This window comes from Nicotiana attenuata, chromosome 3 (assembly GCF_001879085.1).
Source record: "Nicotiana attenuata strain UT chromosome 3, NIATTr2, whole genome shotgun sequence".
Taxonomy (NCBI): domain Eukaryota; kingdom Viridiplantae; phylum Streptophyta; class Magnoliopsida; order Solanales; family Solanaceae; genus Nicotiana; species Nicotiana attenuata.
The window spans coordinates 26,763,184-26,785,526 of NC_031991.1; the positions used below are offsets into that span (position 1 = coordinate 26,763,184).

At 40.3% G+C, this 22,343-nt stretch overlaps 1 protein-coding gene across 1 annotated transcript; it reads right to left on the reverse strand.

Annotated features, from left to right (window-relative positions):
• LOC109223432 (histone acetyltransferase of the MYST family 1-like) lies at nt 9,133-22,123 on the reverse strand. The gene is made up of 9 exons (XM_019387734.1): nt 21,766-22,123; nt 20,512-20,600; nt 19,936-19,995; nt 16,647-16,856; nt 14,224-14,292; nt 13,935-14,096; nt 12,018-12,111; nt 9,875-10,017; nt 9,133-9,704 (listed from the first exon to the last, which is right to left on the reverse strand). Exons 1-9 carry the CDS (start codon nt 22,076-22,078, stop codon nt 9,501-9,503), a joined length of 1,344 nt encoding a protein of 447 aa, XP_019243279.1. The 5' UTR covers nt 22,079-22,123; the 3' UTR covers nt 9,133-9,500.

Below are 22,343 nucleotides of genomic sequence, written 5' to 3' on the forward strand. Positions count from 1 at the left end.
GCTCAAACCAAGTTCCAATCTTTCCGTTAACCATCTGAATTCATCCTGAGGCCCTCGAGACCCCAACCAAAAATACAAACGAGTCATATACCACTATTCAAACTTATTTCAACCTTCAGAACACTCAAAACGACATCAAAACACCAAATCACCCTCGGATTCAAGCCTAAGGATTTCAAAACTTCCAAATTCCGCAAACGATGCAAAAACCTATCAAACCTCATCCGAATGACCTAAAATTTTGAACACACGTCACAAATGACACAACGGACCTACTCCAATTTCCGGAATTTTATTCCGACCCCGATCAAGATTTCCACTACCGACCGAAAAACTCCAAATTTCTAATTTCGCCAATTCAAGCCTAAATCTACCACGGATCTCCAAATTACATTTCCTACACGCTCCTAAGCCCAAAATCACCTAACAAAGCTATCCGAACCATCTTAATTCACATACAAGACCTTCTACACATAAGTCAATATCCGGTTGACTTTTTTAACTTAAGCTCCTAAATTAGAGACTAAGTGTCTCATTTCACTCCAAGACCACTCCAAACACAGAACAACCAACACGATATGATGAAATACAACTGAACAACACATAAAGAAGCAGAAATGGGGGAAACGGGGCTGTGATTCATGAAACGGCCGGCCGGGTCGTTACACTACTGCTGTGATTCTTTATTTTGGTACCCTCATAGCATGTTTCCCCTTCCCATTAAAGTCTTCTTAGCTTCTATTCATTGTTATTCTATTAGCATTTTGTTTAACTGCACAGGTTTATGTTATTTGCCGTGTCCTAGCCTCGTCACTACTTCGCCGAGGTTAGGGTTGGCACTTACCAGTACATGGGGTCGGTTGTACTGATGCTGCACTCTGCACTTTCTGTGCAAATCCCGGTACTAGACCACACTGATTAGTGTTTGGGTTGCTGCCTTCAGTCCACAGGAGACCCAAGGTAGACCTGCCGGCATTCGCAGACCCTGGAGTCCTCTTCCCTCTATTTTAGATTCATGTTTTCCTTCATTCCGAAAAACAGATGTATTTCCTTGAAACCAGTATTTGTAGAATTCTTAGACGTTCGTGGATTGTGACACCAGATCTTTTGGGTAGTCTTGTACTAGAGTATTTAAACTGTTATAAATTTTCTGCACTCCATATATGTTTAGTTTTAATTATTGTAAATTTCTATTTTGGTTAATGATTAATGTGTTGGAACTGTATCTGTTGGCTTGCCTAGCATTATAAGAGTTAGGCGCCATCACGATCCCGGCGGTGGGAAATACGGGTCGTGACAAGTTTGTATCATAGCACTAGGTTTCCTAGGTCTCACAATTCACAAACAAGCTAGGTAGAGTCTGAGGGATCGGTACGGAGACGTCTGTGCTTATCCTTTAGTGGCTATAGACTTTAGGAATAACTTCACATCTATTATTCTCCGTCGTGCGGTTTGATTTCTCAATGCTAATTGAACTTCTACTCTATTCTTTCGCAGATGGCGAGAACACGTAGCGCTTCATCAGCTGATTAGCAGCCCGAGCCCCCAGTGGCAGCTCCTACGAGGGGCAGAGGCCGAGGACAAGGCCGTGCTAGAGGCCGAGGCAGGGGCAGGGCTCAGCCTATAGCTCGAGCAGTAGCACCAGTAGCGGAGCCTCAGGTGGAGTTTGATGATGAGGTTCCGGCCCAAACCGTTCCAACGGGCCCAGCTCGGGTCCCAGAGGGTTTCAAAGCTACCCCGGTACTTCAGGATGCTTTGGTCCATATAGTGGGCCTCATGGAGAGTGTTACTCAGGCCGGCATACTCCTAGTAGCACCAGCCGTCTCTCGGGCAAGGGGAGGAACACAAACTCCCGCCACTCACACTCCGAAGCAGATGGCTCCCCAGTTTCAGACTCCAGCAGCTCGGCCAGTTAGGGTAGTTCCGGCGGGTGTTGTAGCACAAACCGGTGATGGATCAGCTATGTCTTCTGATGCCTTGTGGAGATTGGACAGATTCACCAAGCTTTTCACTACTACCTATGGCGGTACATCGTCAGAGGATCCCCAGGACTATTTGGACAGTTGTCACGAGGTTCTACGGAACATAGGGATAGTGGAGACCAATGGGGTCGACTTTGTTGCCTTTCGTCTATCAGGTTCCGCCAAGAAGTGGTGGAAGGATTATTGTTTGGCTAGACCAGCTGGGTCGCCTGCTTTGACTTGGGACTAGTTCTCTCAGCTATTTCTCGAGAAGTTCCTTCCTGTCACTCAGAGAGAGGAGTACCGCAGGCGGTTCGAGCATCTTCAGCAGGGTTCTATGATTGTCACTCGGTACGAGACTAGGTTTATTGATTTGGCTCGTCATTCTCTTCTTATACTCGCCACCGAGAGAGAGAGGGTGAGGAGGTTTATTGAGGGACTCGCTCAGCCTATCAGATTGCAGATGGCTAAGGAGTCAGGGAGCGATATTTCTTTTCAGGATGCGGCCAATGTGGCCAGGCGAGTTGAGATGGTTTTAGCTTAGGGGAGTAGTCAGGGGTCTGACAAGAGGCCTCGTCATTCTGGCAGGTTCAGTGGTGCCTCGTCTAGAGGTAAGGATTCTTTTGGTAGGGGCCATCCTCCTAGGTCGTTTCATTCAGCACTTCAGGCTTCTCACGATGCTTCAGGTGGCCGTGGCCCTCATACGCAGTATCCTGATCAGCTACCCTACAGTGCACCACAAGCTCCTATAAGTGCACCACCGCTCCAGAGTTTCCAAGGTGGTTACCCAGGCCGTCATGGTCAGTTTCAGGGTCAGCAGTCTCAGCAGCCTCAGCAGTCGAGGTCTTGTTATACTTGCACTCGAGCATCGAGCAGTTCTTAGCATCAGGGTTCTCGTGCCATGGTTCCGGAATCGGGTGTTCCACCGTCCGCTCAGCCAGCTAGAGGTAGGGGTCAGGCAGCTAGAGGTGGAGGTCATGCCGTTAGAGGTGGAGTCCATCCAGGAGGAGGCCTTCCCAGGGATGTAGTTTAGAGTAGTGGGGCCTAGCCCCGATGTTATGCTATTCTAGTCAGGCCTGAGGCTGAGTCCTCCGATGCAGTTATCACAGGTACGATTTCAGTTTGCAGTAGAGATGCTTCGGTTCTATTTGATCCAGGGTCTACATACTCTTATGTGTCATCTTATTTTGCTCAATATTTGGTTGTGGCTCGTGATTCTTTGAGTGCTCCCGTGTATGTGTCCATGCCAGTAGGGGATTTTATTATTGTAGACCGTATCTATCGTTCATCTGTGGTTATTATTAAGGGTCTTGAGACTAGTGTAGACCTCCTATTTCTCGATATGGTTGACTTTGATGTTATTTTGGGGATGTATTGGTTGTCACCTTATCATGCGATATTGGACTGTCACACCAAGACTGTGACATTAGCATTATCGGGGTTGCCTCGATTGGAGTGGAGAGGGACTCCTGGTCATTCTATCAGTAGTGTTATCTCTTATATGAAGGCTCGGCGTATGGTCGAGAAGGGGTGTTTGGCTTAGTTGGCTTACGTTCGTTATTCTAGTGCTGAGGTTCCTTCTATGGATTCTGTGCCAGTTGTTCGGGAGTTTCCGGAGGTATTTCCTGCAGACCTGCCTGGGGTGCCACCCGACAGGGATATTGACTTTTGCATTGATTTGGCTTTGGGCACTCAGCCCATTTCTATTCCGCCGTATCGTATGGCCCCGTCAGAGTTGAAAAAATTGAAGGAGCGGTTGCAAGATTTGCTTGATAAGGGCTTTATTAGACCTAGTGTCTCACCCTGGGGTGCGCCGGTGTTGTTTGTTAAGAAGAAGGATGGATCGGTGAGGATGTGCATAGATTATCGATAGTTGAACAAAGTCACCATCAAGAACAAGTATCCATTGCCGAGGATTGACGACTTATTTTATCAGCTTCAGGGTGCCAAGGTGTTTTCGAAGATTGATTTGAGATCTGGCTACCATCAGTTGAGGATTAGGGCATCCGATGTCCCTAAGATAGCTTTCCGCACTCAGTACGGGCATTATGAGTTTCTAGTGATATCATTTGGGTTGACAAATGCCCCAGCAGCATTTATGGATTTGATGAACCGGGTGTTCAGGCCCTATCTGGATTCCTTCATGATTATTTTCATTGATGATATTTTGATCTACTCCCTCAGCCGAGAGGAGCATGAGTAGCATCTTCGGATCGTTCTTCAGACTTTGAGAGACAACAAGTTATATGCTAAGTTTTCAAAGTGTGAGTTTTGATTGAGTTTAGTTGCTTTCTTGGGTCAAGTTGTATCAGCAAAGGGTATTGAGGTGGATCCTAAGACGATTGAGGCAGTCAAGGACTGGCCTAAATCCACATCAGCTACAGAGATCCGGAGTTTCTTGGGCTTGGCGGGTTATTACCGTCGGTTTGTGGAGGGGTTTTCATCTATAGCAGCTCCGATGACCAGGTTGACCCAGAAGGGTGCCCCGTTCAAGTGGTCGGACGAGTGTGAGGCGAGCTTTCAGAAGCTCAAGACAGCTTTGACTTCGGCGTCGGTGTTGGTGTTGCCCACAAGTTTAGGGCCATATACAGTATATTATGACGCATCTCGTACTGGACTTGGTACAGTGTTGATGCAGAATGACAAGGTTATTGCATATGGTTCGCGACAGTTGAAGATTCACGAGAAGAATTATCCAGTTCATGATTTGGAGCTAGCAGCCATTGTTCACACGTTGAAGATTTGGAGGCATTATTTTATGGTGTGTCGTGTGAGGTGTTCACGGATTACAAGAGTCTGCAATACTTGTTCAAGCAGAAGCAGCTAAATTTGAGGATGAGGAGGTGGTTGGAGCTATTGAAAGACTATGATACCACCATCTTGTATCATCCCGGGAAGGCCAATGTGGTGGCCGATGCTTTGAGTAGGAAGTCGGCTAGTATGGGTAGCCTTGCGTATATTCCAGTCGGTGAGAGACCGCTTACTTTGGATATTCAGGCTTTGGCCAATTAGTTCGTGAGGTTGGATGTTTCTAAGCCCAGTCGTGTTCTAGCTTATACAGTCGCTCGGTCTTCATTATCTGAGCATATCAGAGATCGACAGTATAATGATCCTCATTTGCTTGTCCTTAGGGACACAGTGCGGCACGGAGTTGCCAAGCAGGTTACAGTTGGAGATGATGGGGTTTTGAGGATGCAGGGTCGAGTTTGTGTGCCTAATGTGGATGGACTTCGTGAGTTGATTCTAGAGGAGGCCCATAGTTCCCGGTATTCTATTTATCCGGGTGCCGCCAAGATGTATCAGGACTTGCAGCAGCATTATTGGTGGAGGAGGATGAAGAAGGATATTGTTTCATATGTAGCGCGGTGTTTGAATTGTCAGCAGGTAAAGTACGAGCATCAGAGACCTGGTGGTTTGCTTCAGAAGATCGAGATTCATGAGTGGAAGTGGGAGCGTATCACTATGGATTTTGTTGTTGGATTTTTGGTGTTGAATTCATAGTTCTAGGTGTTATTTTGGCGATTTGATCGCATGAGCAAGTTCGTATGATGTTTTAAGACTTGTGTGCATGTTTGGTTTGGAGCCCCGAGTGCTCGAGTGAGTTTTGGATAGGCTACGGAGTGTTTTGAAACTTAAGAAAATTGCTGGTATGTTCAGGTCTGCAGACTTCGCAATTGCGAGCATCGCATTTGCGATCAGTAGGGCTGGGAGGGGACCTTCGCAGAAGCTCAGCGTCCCATTTGCGATGAGTACAGAGGCCGCATTTGCGAACACTTGTTCGCATTTGCAATGCCAGCAGTCCAGGCCAAGCTTCGCATTTGCGATGTAATGGCCGCATTTGCGAGTTCGCATTTGCAAACCTGTGATCGCAAATCCGCTAACTGCGACTGATCAAAACCATTTTTTGGACGAGATTTTTCATTCATTCTCCTATTTTTCAAAACCTAAACTTCAAGAGGTGATTTTCCAAAGACCATTTCTTCCCCAAATCATAGGTAAATGATTCTTAGCTTATTTCTTTCAATCTATTTCATCTTTGTACAAGTCTCATCATAAAATCTAGGATTTTTCATGGTGGAATTGGGTGTTTTTAGGTACAACTTAGGAATTTTGAAATTTGGGGATTTAGACCTCAAATTGAGGTCGGATTCAAAAACAAATTGTATATCCGGGCTCGGGGGTGAATGGGTAATCGGGTTTTGGTCCAACTTTCGAGTTTTGACCAAGCGGGTCTGCGGTCGATTTTTAACTTTTGGGGGAAAATGATAGGAAATCCATAATTATGGATTGGAATTGATTTCTTTAGCGTTAATTGATGTTAATAAGCTAATTATGAATAGATACGAGCGGATTGGAAGTGGAAACTAGGGAAAAAGCGATACTTGAGGCTTGAGTTTGGCCGTGGAATCGAGGTAAATGTTGTGGCTAACCTTAGCTTGAGAGATTAGGTATTGTTGCCTTATTTGCTACATGTTTAGTTGTTAAGTACGACGTATAGGTGAGGTGACGAGTATCTATACGTTGTTGTCGGGTCATAGCATGTGAGTGAGTCTTATACTTGTGACCGTTGTGTTTCTTTATGCGTATTGTTCCTGCTTAAACTGGTTATTACTCATGTTAAACAAGTCTTATTATGTTTTTTTCCTGGTTTGGGATATTGGTTGAGTATTGGCTCAAGTGGAGATTTATGTTGTGAAGTAAATGATGAAACGAAGTTGTTTAATTATGATGCCCTTGCAGGGTTGTTATTGTTTTTGTTGTTTCTTATGGTGAGGAAGAGTGATAAAGCACGAAGGGTGATGTCGTGCACGTTTCTATTACTTATGTGGTGAGGAAGAGTGAAAAAGCACGAAGGGTGATGCCGTGCACATTTTTATTATCCATATGGTGAGGTTGAGTGGTAACGTATGAAGGATGATGCCGTGCACGTTTCTATTATTGATTACCTGGTGAGGTTGAGAGTAAAAGCACAAAGGGTGATGATGTGCATTTTTCGTTGTTGTGTTTACCTGTTATTACGGGTTCAAAGTGTACTAGCTATTTAAATTACTCTACTGTTGTGATTCTTTATTTTGGTACCCCCATAGCATGTTGCCCCTTCCCGTTAAAGTCTGCTTAGCTTCTATTGATTGTTATTCTGTTAGCATATTGTTTAACTACACAGGTTTATGTTATTTATCGTGTCCTAGCCTCGTCACTACTTCGCCGAGGTTAGGCTCGGCACTTACCAGTACATGGGGTCAGTTGTACTGATGCTGCACCCTGCACTTTCTGTGCAGATTCCGATACTGGACCACACTGATTAGAGTTTGGATTGCTGCCTTCAGTACACAGGAGACCCAAGGTAGACATGCCGGCGTTGGCAGACCCCGGAGTCCCATTCCCTCTATTTTAGATTCTTGTTTTCTTTCATTCCGAAAAATCGATGTATTTCCTTGAAACCAGTGTTTGTAGAATTCTTAGACGTTCGTGGATTGTGACACCAGATCTTTTGGGTAGTCTTGTACTAGAGCATTTAAACTGTTATAAAATTTTCGCACTCCATATCTGTTTAGTTTTAATTATTGTAAATTTCTATTTTGGTTAATGATTAATGTATTGGAACTGTATCTGTTGGCTTGCCAAGCATTATAAGAGTTAGGCGCCATCGTGGTCCCAACTGTGAAAAATTCGGTCGTGACATTTTTACTTTGAAGACTTGAAGTGGTCTTCTTCTGTTCACTAGGGGTGTACATAGACCAGGTTGGTTCGGTTTTGATTAGAACCAAACCAAACCAACAATATCGCTTTGGATTGATTCGGTTTTGTCGGGATTTCCAGGTTTTTCGAATTTTTGTTACATGAATATTATTTCAATCTTACTGATTAAATGTTTATAAGTAAATTTATGTTTAGTAAAAATTAAAAAAAATTGACAAACATATGATCTATTAAAATTATTTTATGGGTGAATTTTGTTAATAACACATGATAGTTGCTTTTTTAGTCGTTTGACAATAGTTTTTCGTTGATGTATACTTATAAGGTTAAACGAATTTACTAATTAAAAGTATATATAAAAATAATATATTTATATGCCGGTTTGGTTCAGGTTTATTTACTCAATACCAAACCAAATCAAACCAAACTTAGTCGAACTTTTTAATCGATTTGATTTGACTTTTCGATTTGATGCGATTTTCCGATTCGGTTTGTACACCCCTACTGTTCACATAGCAATCAGTCATTCAGCGTCAGACCACCCCACGAAAAGGAAGAAAAAAAAGATGCAAGTGGCAATGATTTCTCAGCAATGAAATTAGAGATCAGTCCTAAAACTTTCTTAGTGTGGTCAATTGAGTATCTGACTGAAAACAAAATCACTCTTAGTAGTCGAAAGTGTGCCACAAGTCGCTTGTTTGACCCTTCATAGAGAGAAAACAAAGCAATGGAGAATTCTGTTCCTCAGTTTTCTTTATCAAAATATATTTATCCACATCCAAAATGCCGCTGATATGATGGGATATTTTTTATGCTTTCTCGTGGACTTTGCTTGAAGCTTCGATTTGAGCAGAAACAAGTTCCATACGAGGATGCCTGCACGTCTATGATGCACCGACATTACAGAAAGGGGTATGACTCGAGTCCTACATCGACCTTATGACACTGACACAAATCGGCTGCCCTAACACAAATACAAGCTTACTATCCACGTCTTTGAACTAAGTTTCTTATACAATTTCGAAAGCTAAGTGCTCTCTTGGACACCAATACTTTATATTCCCCAACAAGTAGTAGCACTAAACAGCAACTTCTTTTCACTCTCTTCTGAATCAACTTTAAGATCTACATAATAGTCGATCATCCTGAATCACAGAATTAAGAGACAAGCTGAAACTAACATAAGTAGGTATATTACAATGCAAAAGCATTACTGCAGAGCCATACAACAGCAATGGCGGACTCCCCAGTTTACTGAATTTTTTATAAGAGCAATCTCACAACCACAGGAGCAATGCTGTAAGGGCAACTGCTATACATTCATCAACACCACAGTGAACCTAAAGTGACCTAGTTGCAGGAAAAAAACAGACAGCCAATTACTAATGTTCCAATCAACTCTTAACAAATCAGTCTATATACGACTGGAGCAATAAACCCATCAGGGACTTTCAGTAACTTCATGGACTGAAACCACCAATAAGACGGAACTTTATTCTGCCTACCACAGTACCACCACACCAATAAATGGCGAGTGAGCATAAATAAAGGCCTCAAAGCACCTAACGCATTCGCAACGGAAAGCAACAAGCAGAACCAAAAGAGAGACTCTTATCAGAAAAGTCATTGCACCCTAGCCCCTTCTACAGGGTTTCAAGGTTCATAATCTGTAACCTGATTTACAAAAACTACGTTGATCATAGTTGTCCATACGTTTGTAGCGTAAGATGAGATTCTCTAAGATCTAACATCTTGGACCTACACCTACTGCTAAAGATATGCATGGGAATGCAGCACTACTTCTGTATATACAAAGAACATAAAATAATACACACATGCTCAGTTTTGCTCCTTATATGGAGTCCATATCAATTTGCTGACATCGACATCCAAGCCACCCCGCCCAGCAGCTTTCAGATGACGATCCAAGACTTTTGGATCTGCACAGATAACATGTTGTCCCTTACGATATTGGATCAACTCTAAGCCCTGAAGGGTGGACAAAATATCTTCTGCCTTGATGGCTGTCATGTCACTAAGTTCCTACCAGAGGCAAAGCAGAACAGTCAAAGCCATAATAGATTGATATCCATCATCACAGAGATCAATGGAGGTCTAGATAGAGACCAACCTTCTTCTGCAAGTTAAATGGAAGTCCAAAAAGGCAAACATAAATGTAAAACAGAAGAAAAAAATTGATTTTCTGAACAAACCTTGATAGATATATTGCCCTTGTGCTTTTTCAGTATATCCAGAAGCACACGCGTCCAGTAACCTCTATAGCTTAACATTCCTAAATCGGAAAGGGGTCTTTCTGGTGTCCCCACTTTACCTTCTTTCTTTGAAAGTTCATATGCTGCACAAGGTTTACTCATTAGCTCATTTATTCGAAGGACAGGTAAAGATAAAAATAATGAAAGGAGTTTTCTAATCTGAAGATCAATTAGAATTTTGGTTAATAATTTGCATCACAGAGACCCTGGCTCTCACAAAAACGATAAATTCATACTTAACAGATAAGTCAGCCAGAGAAAATTATAAATATCTCCTCAAAGCAAAAGCACAAAGTCACTAACAATGGGAATGGACAGTCCACAAAATCACTACCTTATGTACAACACTCTTGTGCTTGAAAGCACACACAAAAGATAACGGTCAATCACGCAATGTCGTTGTTTAGCTATGAGATACTCCAAGAAAAACAATGAGGAAGGGGGCCAAGGTGGGGGCTATAGTTATTCTTGTGGTCATTGTTTAGTGCAAGTTCACACACACCCACATATAAATACGTGTGTATAACTTTCAAAACATATAAATAAATAATATATGCACACACACACAGTGAAAGAGAGAGAGAGAGAGAGAGAGAGAGAGAGAGAGAGAGAGAGAGGGAGGGAGGGAGAGAGAGAGAACTGATGTATTTAAATTTACCTTGTCCTTCGGGAGATCAGCACTAGTAGTCTGCAATCTTTGAAGACGCTTAAGCGTCTTTTCCTCATCTGCCATCACATCTTGGCACCATTCCATCCATTTCACCTCTTTAAACTGCTCATAAACTTCATCATTGTCTGACATTTCCCCTTCCTCTTTAACCAAGGGTTCAACCTTCTGGGCTTTTGAAGCTCTAACTTTACCTGTTTTAACATTTAATCCGGCTGAGCTTAGTTTACCTTGTTTACCCTTTCCAAGAGGTGCTGTGATGCTGGGAAGGCTTTCCTTCTGCTTGTTGGAAGCTTTTCGGCCCACTTTTAAATTAATGTTCTTCCCACCAACAGCTGCAACTTCCTGGTGGCAAAGACTAAAGTGAGTAAGTTATACAAGTAACTGCAAAGCTAAAGTTCTTAGAATCAGTACAGAACAAAGACAAAAAGATCAGTGAACTTCCACATCCTACAGCTGGAAGAACATCTACAAACCAAGAAGAAGAAAAGTACAACCATAAACACAAGGAATTTCAAGAAGAGGCAACTCTATGCATCATTGCACTTTCTGGGGAAGCACATATCAAGTCACTGGGAAGCAAATGATGACCTTACAGTTGAATAAGTCCAAGATATTGATACAGTTCACCATTGTAAAGATACAAATCATGCCATGACTGATATAAAGCAGAAGAAGGTCCACACACGTGGATGAGTTCACTAATTTATGTCAGACTCCGCACACGACGAGACCAGAACATACCGATACACAAAGCTATATCTTATTTAAGGGCAAGAGAAGGGGAAGGTAAAGGGGCCAGGTCATCTTTTTTTGGTACCCAGGGGAAGAATTCATCCTTGCCTTTGTGCTGTTTAGTACAATTGGAGGAGCTGAACCAAGGGGGCTTTAATCTAGTGGTGGTAAGAGCGCAACGAGTGATTGTGCACACATCACGGGTTCAAACTCTGCTGAAAAAGAGCTTGGTATTAAGTGAAGAAGGGCAGAGTGGTCAGCCCATTATTCACTGATTTTCGAACTATGCACCACTGACCCTCTGGGATTTCTCGGTTATACAAAAAAAAAAAAGGGTAAACTTAAGGGAGGTAAGGAAGTAGCGATGTAAACCAAACTAGTAAAACTTTGTAATGGNACACACACACAGTGAAAGAGAGAGAGAGAGAGAGAGAGAGAGAGAGAGAGAGAGAGAGAGGAGGAGGAGAATATACACTCTTTTTTACGAGTAATATACACACATTATATTAAAGGTAAAATTCATTGTACGGTTCTTATTATCTGATCGGTAAATACGCCAAATAGAAAGGTCCCCTGTAGGCTACAACTCATACAAGTGAATGTTTCTCTAACCTCATTCTGAAAGATACTAAAAAACTTGCTGAAACTGGTGAAAACGAGTTGTGAAGTTCAAGAGCTTACAGAATGCAATTAGGAATTTCCCGTAGCCTTTTCTCTGATAAGGAGGAAGTGTCAGAATGCACGCTAAGTTATAGGATTCTTCTGAATGCTTTTCCTGCAGCATGAAGAAAGTAATCATTAACATAGCTCTTTGGGGAACCCAATAACATAGGAGATTGACCAAATATCAGGTCTAGGTCAAATATCAAACTCATTTCTGTTCCTCATACCAAAGTTTTTTCCCCTTGAATAAGGAAAATAAGGGGTCCTTTGGTACAATGGTAGGATAAACAAGGATATCCCATGGGATAGCTAATCCCACCATTTGTGTAAAACTTATCTGGGAATTAGCTAATACCTATAACCAAACATAGGATAAATACAATCCCAAATTCTATCCCGGGATTTTTATCCTTATTCCTTGTACCAAACGACCCCTAAAGGTATAATGAGGACAAGGTACAAACTGACTGGACAGATCAAGAACACCGGCCTAGAATGTCTAAAGTTAGGCTAGAAAAAATGGTAGTTGAGCAAATATATATCACTTACTAAAGCGTAGTGTGTTTGGGCAGGTTTTGGAAGAAAACTATTTTTGGGGAGAAGTAGCACTTGGGTATTTGTTTCCAACAGGCCCATAAGAAACCCTATTTGGCAAAGTATATGTTGCCGGGCGCGACCAAAACATGAAAAGTCACATTAGGATTGTAGATTTTAGGCTGCAAAATATTCGAGGAATTAGATGGTGAGCTTCAAATGTGATTTAAAGCCACTTCATCAAAAAAAAAAAGTGATTAAAACCTTGCGGACATGTTTCGAAAGGCCTCGCAAACGTTCCAAATCCAAAACATGTATATGCTTTAGTTTGATCCAACCTCTATTCTTCAATGTCCTAGAGTTCTTGAATTATTTTTTCTTTGCTAACCGAGAAATCCTGCAGGGCCAGTAGCACACTATTCGAAACCTGGGTATTAGGCTTGCCCCTCTAAAGTTCTTGAATATTGAGAACACAAATAAGATCTATCTACGGATTCTCTCTTTCCAGGACTCCATATCCAGATTTTAGATCTATCTAAAGTTCTAGAATATCCAGATTTTTGCAATGCAACTTAAAAGCAATACTAGTTAACTACTAATTGTTCTCTCCCTTTTTTAACTTTTTAAAAATAGATAAAATCTTATAAAATATGATAAGGTCTTCTTTAAGCAACAAAATATTTTGTTTCATGGGCCATTTAGAGCAGCCCGGTGCACTAAGCTCCCACTATGCGGGGGGTCCGGGGAAGAGACGGACCACGAGGGTCTATTGCACGCAGCGTTACCCTGCATTTCTGCAAGAGGCTGCTTCCACGGCTAGAACCCGTGACCTCCTGGTCACGTGACAACAACATTACCCGTTAGAGCAACCCTCTAAAAAGTAGAAAATGTGGTCAAAGTTTAAACACACTTCGATAGCATATTTTGCTTCAGCTACATCAAGATGCAACTTTTTTTAACATTCAGATACAAAATTGACTGCCTCGATAACATGGTTTGGAAATGCTCTGGCAAGAAGCTTACAAGTGCTTCCCAAATGCTTGTCAGATCATAAGTTACTCCAAACATATATGCAGGTAGGATCTCACTCTGTCACACTGCCCTTGCTACTATCCTAGTTAACAATTTCAACCCTAGTAGGAAATGGCAGCGAGTGCTAACAAATCAAAGTAACTTTTCATAGTTGCAGAATGATGTGAGAATTCTACAGATTCACAAGAGCTGCATAATCTCCCTAAGTTGAAGACTCGTAGCAACTGAAGGTAAAACTTCCTCACTACTACATAATAATGACTACGCAAACTCACAATCCCTAAATATGCAGCACATTGAGAGAACGGAAGAAACCCGTAAACTTCTTCAGAAAAAATACTGATATAGATATGGCAGCTGCAGTTTTACCTTTGAAAAGTAACCAACCATATGGCAACCTCGATCATCACATTCACAGAGCACGTAAAAGAGGAACAGGTCAACATCATAATATAGAGTCTTATGATCAAGAAACAATTTGGCCAAGTAGCATAGATTTTGCCCATAAACCTTGTTCTTTTTGCCATCAACCTGAAGCAAATGTCCAACAAAGGAGAACACTATAAGATACCGTAAGCATATCTCTGTAAGGCTTTCCTCTAAGCACGTCAAGGACAAACCAAAGAAAGAAAACTGGCACTAAGATCAACTAACACACCTCAAACATTGACAGTGTACCACTTCTATAGATCTCATCGCCTGGGGGATGCTTAAGATCACATTTTCTCTACATAAAGAATGAGAATAAGTCAGAAAAAAGGAATACCGATGTATCAGAAGGTGAAAGACGTGGATATTTGATATCTACTGCTCTGAAAAAACCTTTTTTTTCCTACTTCCAATTGACTTAATCCCAAAATTAGGTCTAATTTCCCTAAAGGGAAACTGTTTCTCTGCATTCTTCAATATTATTCCAAATATTTTATCATCAAGCGAAAAGGTCCAAATTGCCCCTGAACTGTGAGAAATGGAGCAATTTTGCCCTCCGTTAATAGTTGGGGTCAAATATACCCCTACCAAATGGACTCAAAATTCTTATTGACTAAGAGTCGACTATTAAAAAAATAATTACTCTCTCATCGAATCAGAATTTACCACGTGTCTAAGCTTACAATTAAACCAACATTAAAAATTCTCTTTTCCTCCTCATCTTCTCACACCATCGCTCCTCTCTACAAGGGACAATGGTCGGAAATTTCGCCGGCAATTTTGAGCTCATATTAGAACTATAATCTATACCTCAATTGGTTATTTTAGCGAACTAGCTCACAATTCTCCCTGGAGACATCATTTTCTATTTATTGTGGATGTGAAAATCATCAGTTCTTTGTTGGAAAAGTAATGTGATTTTTAGAAAAACATTAATGAATCCCTGTAGACAAGGTAAGCTAATGACTTTCTTATCTATCCAAGACACCAATTGGTTTTCTTATGCTGCTTCTGACAGTGTCAGTTTCCCCCACTATGAAAGCTTTCTCCATTATCACAAGTCCCACGCATAAATCACATATCAAATAAATCTTTATTGAAATCTCTGAAGAAATATACTTTGATCCTTTTAGCTCAGTAGTCACTCGAATAATCATCTTCATCTCATATCTCACGGTTGTTGCATCTTGTAATGTGGCATTCTTTTCTTTCTTGAATCTGCAACTCCATGTTCATTCTCATGTGAATTCCATGATCCTTAAACCTCACTATTTGTTTAGTGATTTTTAATGGAGGTTTAATTGTGGGTTCAGGAGGGATAGGATAAAGATGGGGAGGCCACCGGCGAAATTCCCGCAAAAGTTCCGGCGATGGTGCTGCAGAGTGGTGGTGTGAGAAGATGAGGAGGAAGAAGAGGGTTTATAATGTTTAGGGTCGGTTTAATTTTAAGCTTGGACACATGGTAAATTCTGATTTGATGAGAGAGAAATTATTTTTTAATAGTTGATTGTTAGTCAATAAGGGTATATCTGAGCCCATTTGATAACAGTAGGGGTACATTTAACCCCAACTATTAACGGAGGACAAAATCGCTCCATTTCTCATAGTTTAGGGGCAATATCTTGGACCTATTCCTTATTATCAAAAAGGTATGCTAGTCCAATCGTTTATTCTTTAAAATGTTTAAAAAGTTTCAAGAATCTAGCTTTAACTCCACGTTACACCCACTTCCGCTAGAAACTGGATAGGTAAGAAGAAAACACAATTCTTACTCTTACCTTAGTACTCGTAGTCAAACTAAATGGGACAACAAAATTACAACAAAGGGAGTAAGATAAGAATAGCACTTTCAGGAAAACCTTTTGGGTGCTTAAATTGAAGGTGTAAGATGCCCAGGATAATGTACAACAACGACAACAGCATGCTTCAGGTGAAAGGGGTAACAACATGCCAAAAGGGAAAACAGAAGTTCTCACCCTTAAAACTACATGGAACAACCATCCCGTCATTTTTTTATAACCACCACCCTATAAATTGATCTTCTTTTAGTTATGCGAGAATATTAAGGTTCCTATAACATCATGTAGCATAGCATGGTGGGGGGAAACTAGACCTTTTGATAGGGAATTATACACAACTGAGGTTAACTCCCCAACAATTGTAGTGTTCAACTCCCATGTAGATAAAAAGCAACCAAAATGTTAGAACTTTATTGAACAACTGTATACTTCTAACTAATCTAGTTGTATCTCGGTAGGTTGGCAATCCAAGATGGGAATCAAACAAATACAAGGAATCTCCCCAAAGTAATAGATACTTGCCACTAACTACTTGAGAAAATTAATTAAATTGAGATGACATTCTAGATTTGCTCAAAAGCTTCAACAAAGAAAGGCATAATAGCCATACAGATCCAGGAACGAAAAGATACTGGCTACTTCCTACTTAAGTAAAGGACTAATATATACCACATAGACCTAAAAATTGAGCATAGTAATTAGGCCTGCAAAAACAATTTTAGCATTTTAAGATGTAAGCACAGAAGTTAATTATTGTAGCCATACTGAATCAGTGCCAAATATCTCAATGTAAATTTCGCATCTCCTTTCCATAACAAGAAGAAAAGCAAGAAAAATTTGGGAAAAGGCTCACCATGTGCCTCTGAAGCTGTTCTTTGCGCTTCATAAAATTGAGACAGAACTCGCAAAAGAACAGCTTCGAACAGTCATTGTATTCTGGAGGAAATGGGGAGAAGTACCACGTTTCAATCTCATATCTTCCAAGTTCTATTGTTGCAATGTTCTTAACTTTCGTGAACTCTTCATGCTCTCGCAAACTGGCAGCATCAAGCTCCTCATGACCCTACAAATGAAACAAATATTTTTGGCAAGATCAATAAATCACCCCACAACAAGTACTCCTCCGTCCCAACCAGTTGGGGTCTGCTAAATGAATCTTCACTTCCCATTTAAGCTCAACTCATGTCATCATCATCATCATCATCATGGGTCTTATCTATATGGGTCTTATCTTCCATTGTGCCATATCTTTAGATAAATCATCTGGAACTAAGAAATGTTTTACTTTGATATGTCAAATAACATAGAAAAATAATAGAGAATCTATAGGAGGATCTTAAGAAACAAATTTCAAAAGGAGACAGAACAAAAACCCAGAAACATCAATAAAATAAACGGAAAATGGCCAAATGTGTCCTTGTACTATCGAAAATTAGTTATTAGTACCCTCCGTTATACTTTCCTTCACTATCTACCCCTACCGTTACCCATTTTGATATTTATGCCCCCGCATCTAACGGACCATTTTTTTAAGACATGTGGCACGATCTTAAAAAGCCTAACCATCTACCCTTTTACCCTACCCGTTCAGCCCAACCCGGTAGCCCTCCATTCCACCCTATAAACGCTTAATCTTGTTTCTTCTCCAAAACTAGGGTTTAAATTCATTAAACATTGTGGATGCTTTTCTTGTTCACCTTGTAAAGTAAGTTAGAGAAGATGAAGTAGAGAATACACCAGTATTTGCATATGGGTTGCTGCAATTATCGACATATGTAGAAAAATGGAACATTTTAAGAAAATGGATGTATGTCTATATTAGTTTAAATTTGCTTTCTGATTTTTGGTGGTGGTTTGGGGTATTTTGGAGGATGGATTTCACTTGTTCTCACATGGAGAAGAAAGGTTTTGAGCTGCTGTTACGAGGAAGAGAAGCCGACCAGAGAGAGAGAGTGGCCAATTTTCAGCTGCTCTTTGCTATGCGTTTTTCCTCAATTTTCTTTATGTGTTTTCCCCTTTTCGTGTGTTTCTTCTCTCTATCTCTTTTTTCACCATATGTGCCTCCCCTTTTTAGGTGTTATCTCTGACGGAGGGCATCAAATCTGTGAATGATGAATAATCTTCATATAACTTGAATTAAAATGTGGAAATCAGTGTACAGCAACTCAACTGTATGAGTTCGATTAGAGAATGATTGCATTTGGAGCAAGTAGAGCAATAATTCGGCAGATTGAGTTGGATTCCAAGGATTGATTTCGTGCAAGAGTTTCCTAGCTAAATTTCTTTTTTCAAGAAAAGAAGCAAAAGGTTCAGAGTTTTGTGGGTTTGATGCATTCAAATTACCGTATTAGTACTAGTTTATTCCTAGCCTAAAAATTTGTTTCTCTTTTGTGTGGGGATCACTCTGCAACTCTCAATAGAAACTCGTGCTACTATTTGATGAAGACTCTTAAAGAAGAAGAACAAGAAGGACTCCAATTCGAAATCATACAATAACACAATAATACACTCTGTTTATGAAGTACAATTTTTTTAAAATGTACACAATTCAAGAACATAGTAATCATCTATCCTACCCATGATCTTAAAAAGGTAGGTGAAGAGAGATAACAGTTGGAAATCAACTCAGATGGGGCTAAACCCGAGTTTTGGAGAAGAAAACAACCGGGTCGGGCTGAACGGGTACGGTAAAAGGGTAGATGGTTAGGCTTTATAAGATCGTGCCATGTGTCTTAAAAAAATGGTCCGTTAGACGCGGGGGCATAAATATTAAAATGGGTAACGGTAGGAGTAGATTAATAACTAATTTCGGATAGTACAGGGACACATTTGACCCTTTTCCGTAAAATAAAATAGTAATAAGTAAATAGCTAAAAGAGCCCAATATACTTCTGGCAGTTAAGCTCACTAAACTACTACCTCCACTCCATCAAAAGATACTGTCCGCTGATACTACTATATTTAAACTTACTCACATAGACTTTTTTGTGTACATTAGTAACTCCAATTGAGCTAAGAAAAGAAAAAAGTAGCCAAGGTGGTTTTTCATCAGTTAGTCCTCTGAAATCAATCCACTCCAAGATTAAACAACTCCCTAGTTCATATTAAGGAAGAGAACTCATACTTAGAAGCAAAAAACAAAAAGCGCAGAGAAACACCAAAGTTTGTTGGGACTTTCAGCGCAAAGAGGAATAAAAGGGCGGGATTTAGCAAAAAAGCGCTAATGAAGAAAAAATAAAATAACAACTTAATGCAAGATATGTGATTACAAACACAAAACAAATTATCTTTTCAAGGATGGTAAGGTTAACACAAACAACAACAATTGTTTAGACAAAAGAACAGAGAAAACTATTATTAAACCATATGCATGGATTTCCTTATCAAACTGTATGCATGAAATAGAAATCATCTCATTCAAGTTCAAAAAATTATAAATTTCTGACTTAGATGAAATATATAGCTTCTAAATTTTTACGGGCTAGCTTTCTTATACTGCATTTATTTCTACATTTATAAATTGTTATTCCTATTCCTAGAAAATTCAGTCATAATATTTTCTTAGCAATTAATGTATCGCTTTATCAACTATTTTTACAATTTAGTGCTGCACTCTTAGAGACGGATGATGGGTGAAGAGGGGCATGCCTTAGCACCTTGACGCCTACAATAAAGCACCAACTAAAAGAGGTGCCTGGGGCAGTGGGCTTGACCAAGCTTCAGTGCTTAACCGAGCAAAAAATGGCAAGACTTTACAATTTATGAAATTCAAGACATTTACTAGAGCACATTAGCGTGACAAAGAACTCCATTGCTATCTTTGTCTCTTTTAAAACTCTCACCATCCCACCCGGACCTAACGCAAAATCACAAATATTTCATATGCAGAGTTCATTGGCACTCTTTCAAAAACTTTCAAGAGAATCTGGCTGGGATAGCTTTAAGCACTTCGGATAACAGGCAACTAGAACTAGAAATGCTGGGTACATCAAATAAAGGAACTAATTTGACCGGATAAAAGAAGGATGATGGCAATATAATATTGTAAACCTAGAAAACATCAAAGAGAAAAATAATATCCACAGTTAGGGTGTAGTTAAAAGTATAACCCTCTAAAAGGATATAAAGAATACAAAAAGTACCTCGACATGAGTCTCGTCAATCTTACGTTTCTGGTGGCGTGTCATTTTCAAACTTGTCACCTGAAAACTTCAGTTGTGAGACCTTAAAGCACCAGACAAAGGTACTGGATAGTTTATTTTTTTAGAAGCAAAAAACATGAAGGGCAAGGTCATTATAATCAAAACAAAGAAAAACAAATGCAGCAAGTATTGTAGGTGGAATTTGAATCTGGCATCTAGAGGTTGTACTCCTAAACCTCACCCGCCCAGCCATCCACTTGGGACACAAAAAGAAAACCTTCCAAAAGGGATGAGAAGGAGAAAGTTGTAAATTCTTCTGAAGAAGAAAAGGCCTATCTATGAGACAACAGAGACCATTGGCCACGTTGCATGCAGTAGAGTGATCATAGCTCTCAACCTATTGTCCTCAATCCCCACCCAAAAAGAGAGACAGAATCTTAATTTTCTCTCAGATCTACATAAGGGTTTCTCCTTTGTCTTAGCACGAAAAATCCCACCTCCCAATAGGAGAGGTGCAACAAGCCTCATAAGTACCCCAAATGGAAAATTACAAGCAGATAATATAGCAAGTATTACCTTGTCCTCGACCTTCTCGTCCACAACAGTCTCTACTGAATTAAGATCAAGCTGTTCAAGTTTAACCCACTCATCAAGTCTCCGATTGACTGTCCAAGATCAGAAAACAAAATAAAGGCGTAAAAGATGCAATTTTTTTCATCGGTTCAGCAAGTATTGTTAGAAGATGAAAATTTTATTGCAGTAAAGTAAAATAGTAATGAAAGACATTCTTTGTAATTAGTAAGATCACCATAATTGAAACTGTGGGCAATGAAATAGTTCGTGCTTGCTGATATGGAGAAAAAGAAAGTGCAGGAAAGTTAACAGTTGCACATTTTCTGTGCTTTTGTTAAGCAAGAAAATTGTGGAAAGAGACTCTCCAAATTAAGTGCTGGAGCTGGAGGAAGGGTGGAATTATGAAGGAATGTGGTTCTTGAAACATTAAAACTTTCCTTTCCTTTCCTTTCAAATGAATACATAATACAAAACGAATTTCATTTTCTTTTGTTTTATCACAATTTTCCCAAGAAAAACATGTTCTAGCAACTTTGTTGACATCTGAATGAAGCCTAAAGGCTCAACCGACAATGAATCACGAATTTCCACCAAACCCATTTACTAATCACTGAAATAATTTAGGTAAGAATATTCATTGCCCCAGCTGCTCAAATTTAAAATTAAGAGCAAAAACGAGTAGCTTGAGAATTACTTACATTATGAGTTGTAAAGAGTTCTTTCGGTTCAACCAACTATGTAACAAGAATGTCTATTATAAACCCGTAAATTGTGGTAATAATTTAGGACAGACAACTGAATACTCCATCCTAAATGAACTATGGGGTTCCGTACGCGGGTCAAAGCATTTAATTTTCAAGTCAATTTTGTAAACAGAATTCTCCATCTTTCAATTTACATAATATGAAATCGTACTATCAACCACATTACTTAAAGTTTTAAGAAATAAGTAGAAAATAGTTGAACAGTTCACTGTCGAAGGAACTACAGTTAGCCATAAATGGCAATTATTCAACTAAAATAAGAAAATTAGGAAAAAGATATCCAAACCCTAGCTGCTCCAAATCATCGCAAATAGAATTAGAAGGAAAACTTAAGATTGGCTTTAAAACTTTAACTCACACTCGGTGTTTTGTTACCACCTGTACATTGTATTCAAATCATTTAAGGGACAAAAAAAAGCTCCAAACCCTAGCTGCTCCAAATTAATGCAAATAAAGTAAGAAGAAAACCATTATTTTGAAAATGTTCACTCACATTCCGTGTAATGAACATAGTATTCGTAGTCATTAGCACCGCCACAGGGCAATTTACGGCGTTCAATGACCTTAACGGGATGATACTTGCCGTCTCTCCAGCGGCACATGACACGTGTCCCCACCTCCAGCGGCAGGACACCACTTCCTTTCCTCTTCCTAAACGGCTCGTTTTCTGCCGTAGCTCCGGTGGATTCCGCCGCCGGCGGATGGACGGAACCGTTCCCGGCCGGATGCCCATTGGCGGTGCTGTTTGGGGTTGGGATTGGGTCTGAACCACTCTCTGCCCTCGTTGACGTGTCTATCGATCCCATTTCCGTTTTTCGCTCCGTTGAAGTTTTTTTCCTTTTTCACACAAAATGGTGCTGTTTATTTGTGGTCCGTCTACTATGCACGTGGCGAGCACGTGAGGCGGGGTGCTACAATTGTCTCCGGTCCTTTTTTCCCTTCTTTCTTCTAATTTTGTTTTCCTTTGCTCATTTTTTTGTTCTTTTCTTTGGGGATTTGCATATGTAATTAGTTTTTGGGTCATATTGAAGTTATACCCATGTTTAGGGGTGGCAAGCCGGCGGGTTTGAT

Coding starts and splice junctions, on each gene's coding strand:
- LOC109223432 (XM_019387734.1), bottom strand. CDS start 22,078: ATGGGATCGATAGACACGTCAACGAGGGCAGAGAGTGGTTCAGACCCA. Junction 10,018..12,017: donor GAAATTCCTAATTGCATTCT/GTAAGCTCTTGA, acceptor AACCTTGTGCAG/CATATGAACTTTCAAAGAAA. Junction 9,705..9,874: donor AGGGCAATATATCTATCAAG/GTTTGTTCAGAA, acceptor TGCCTCTGGTAG/GAACTTAGTGACATGACAGC.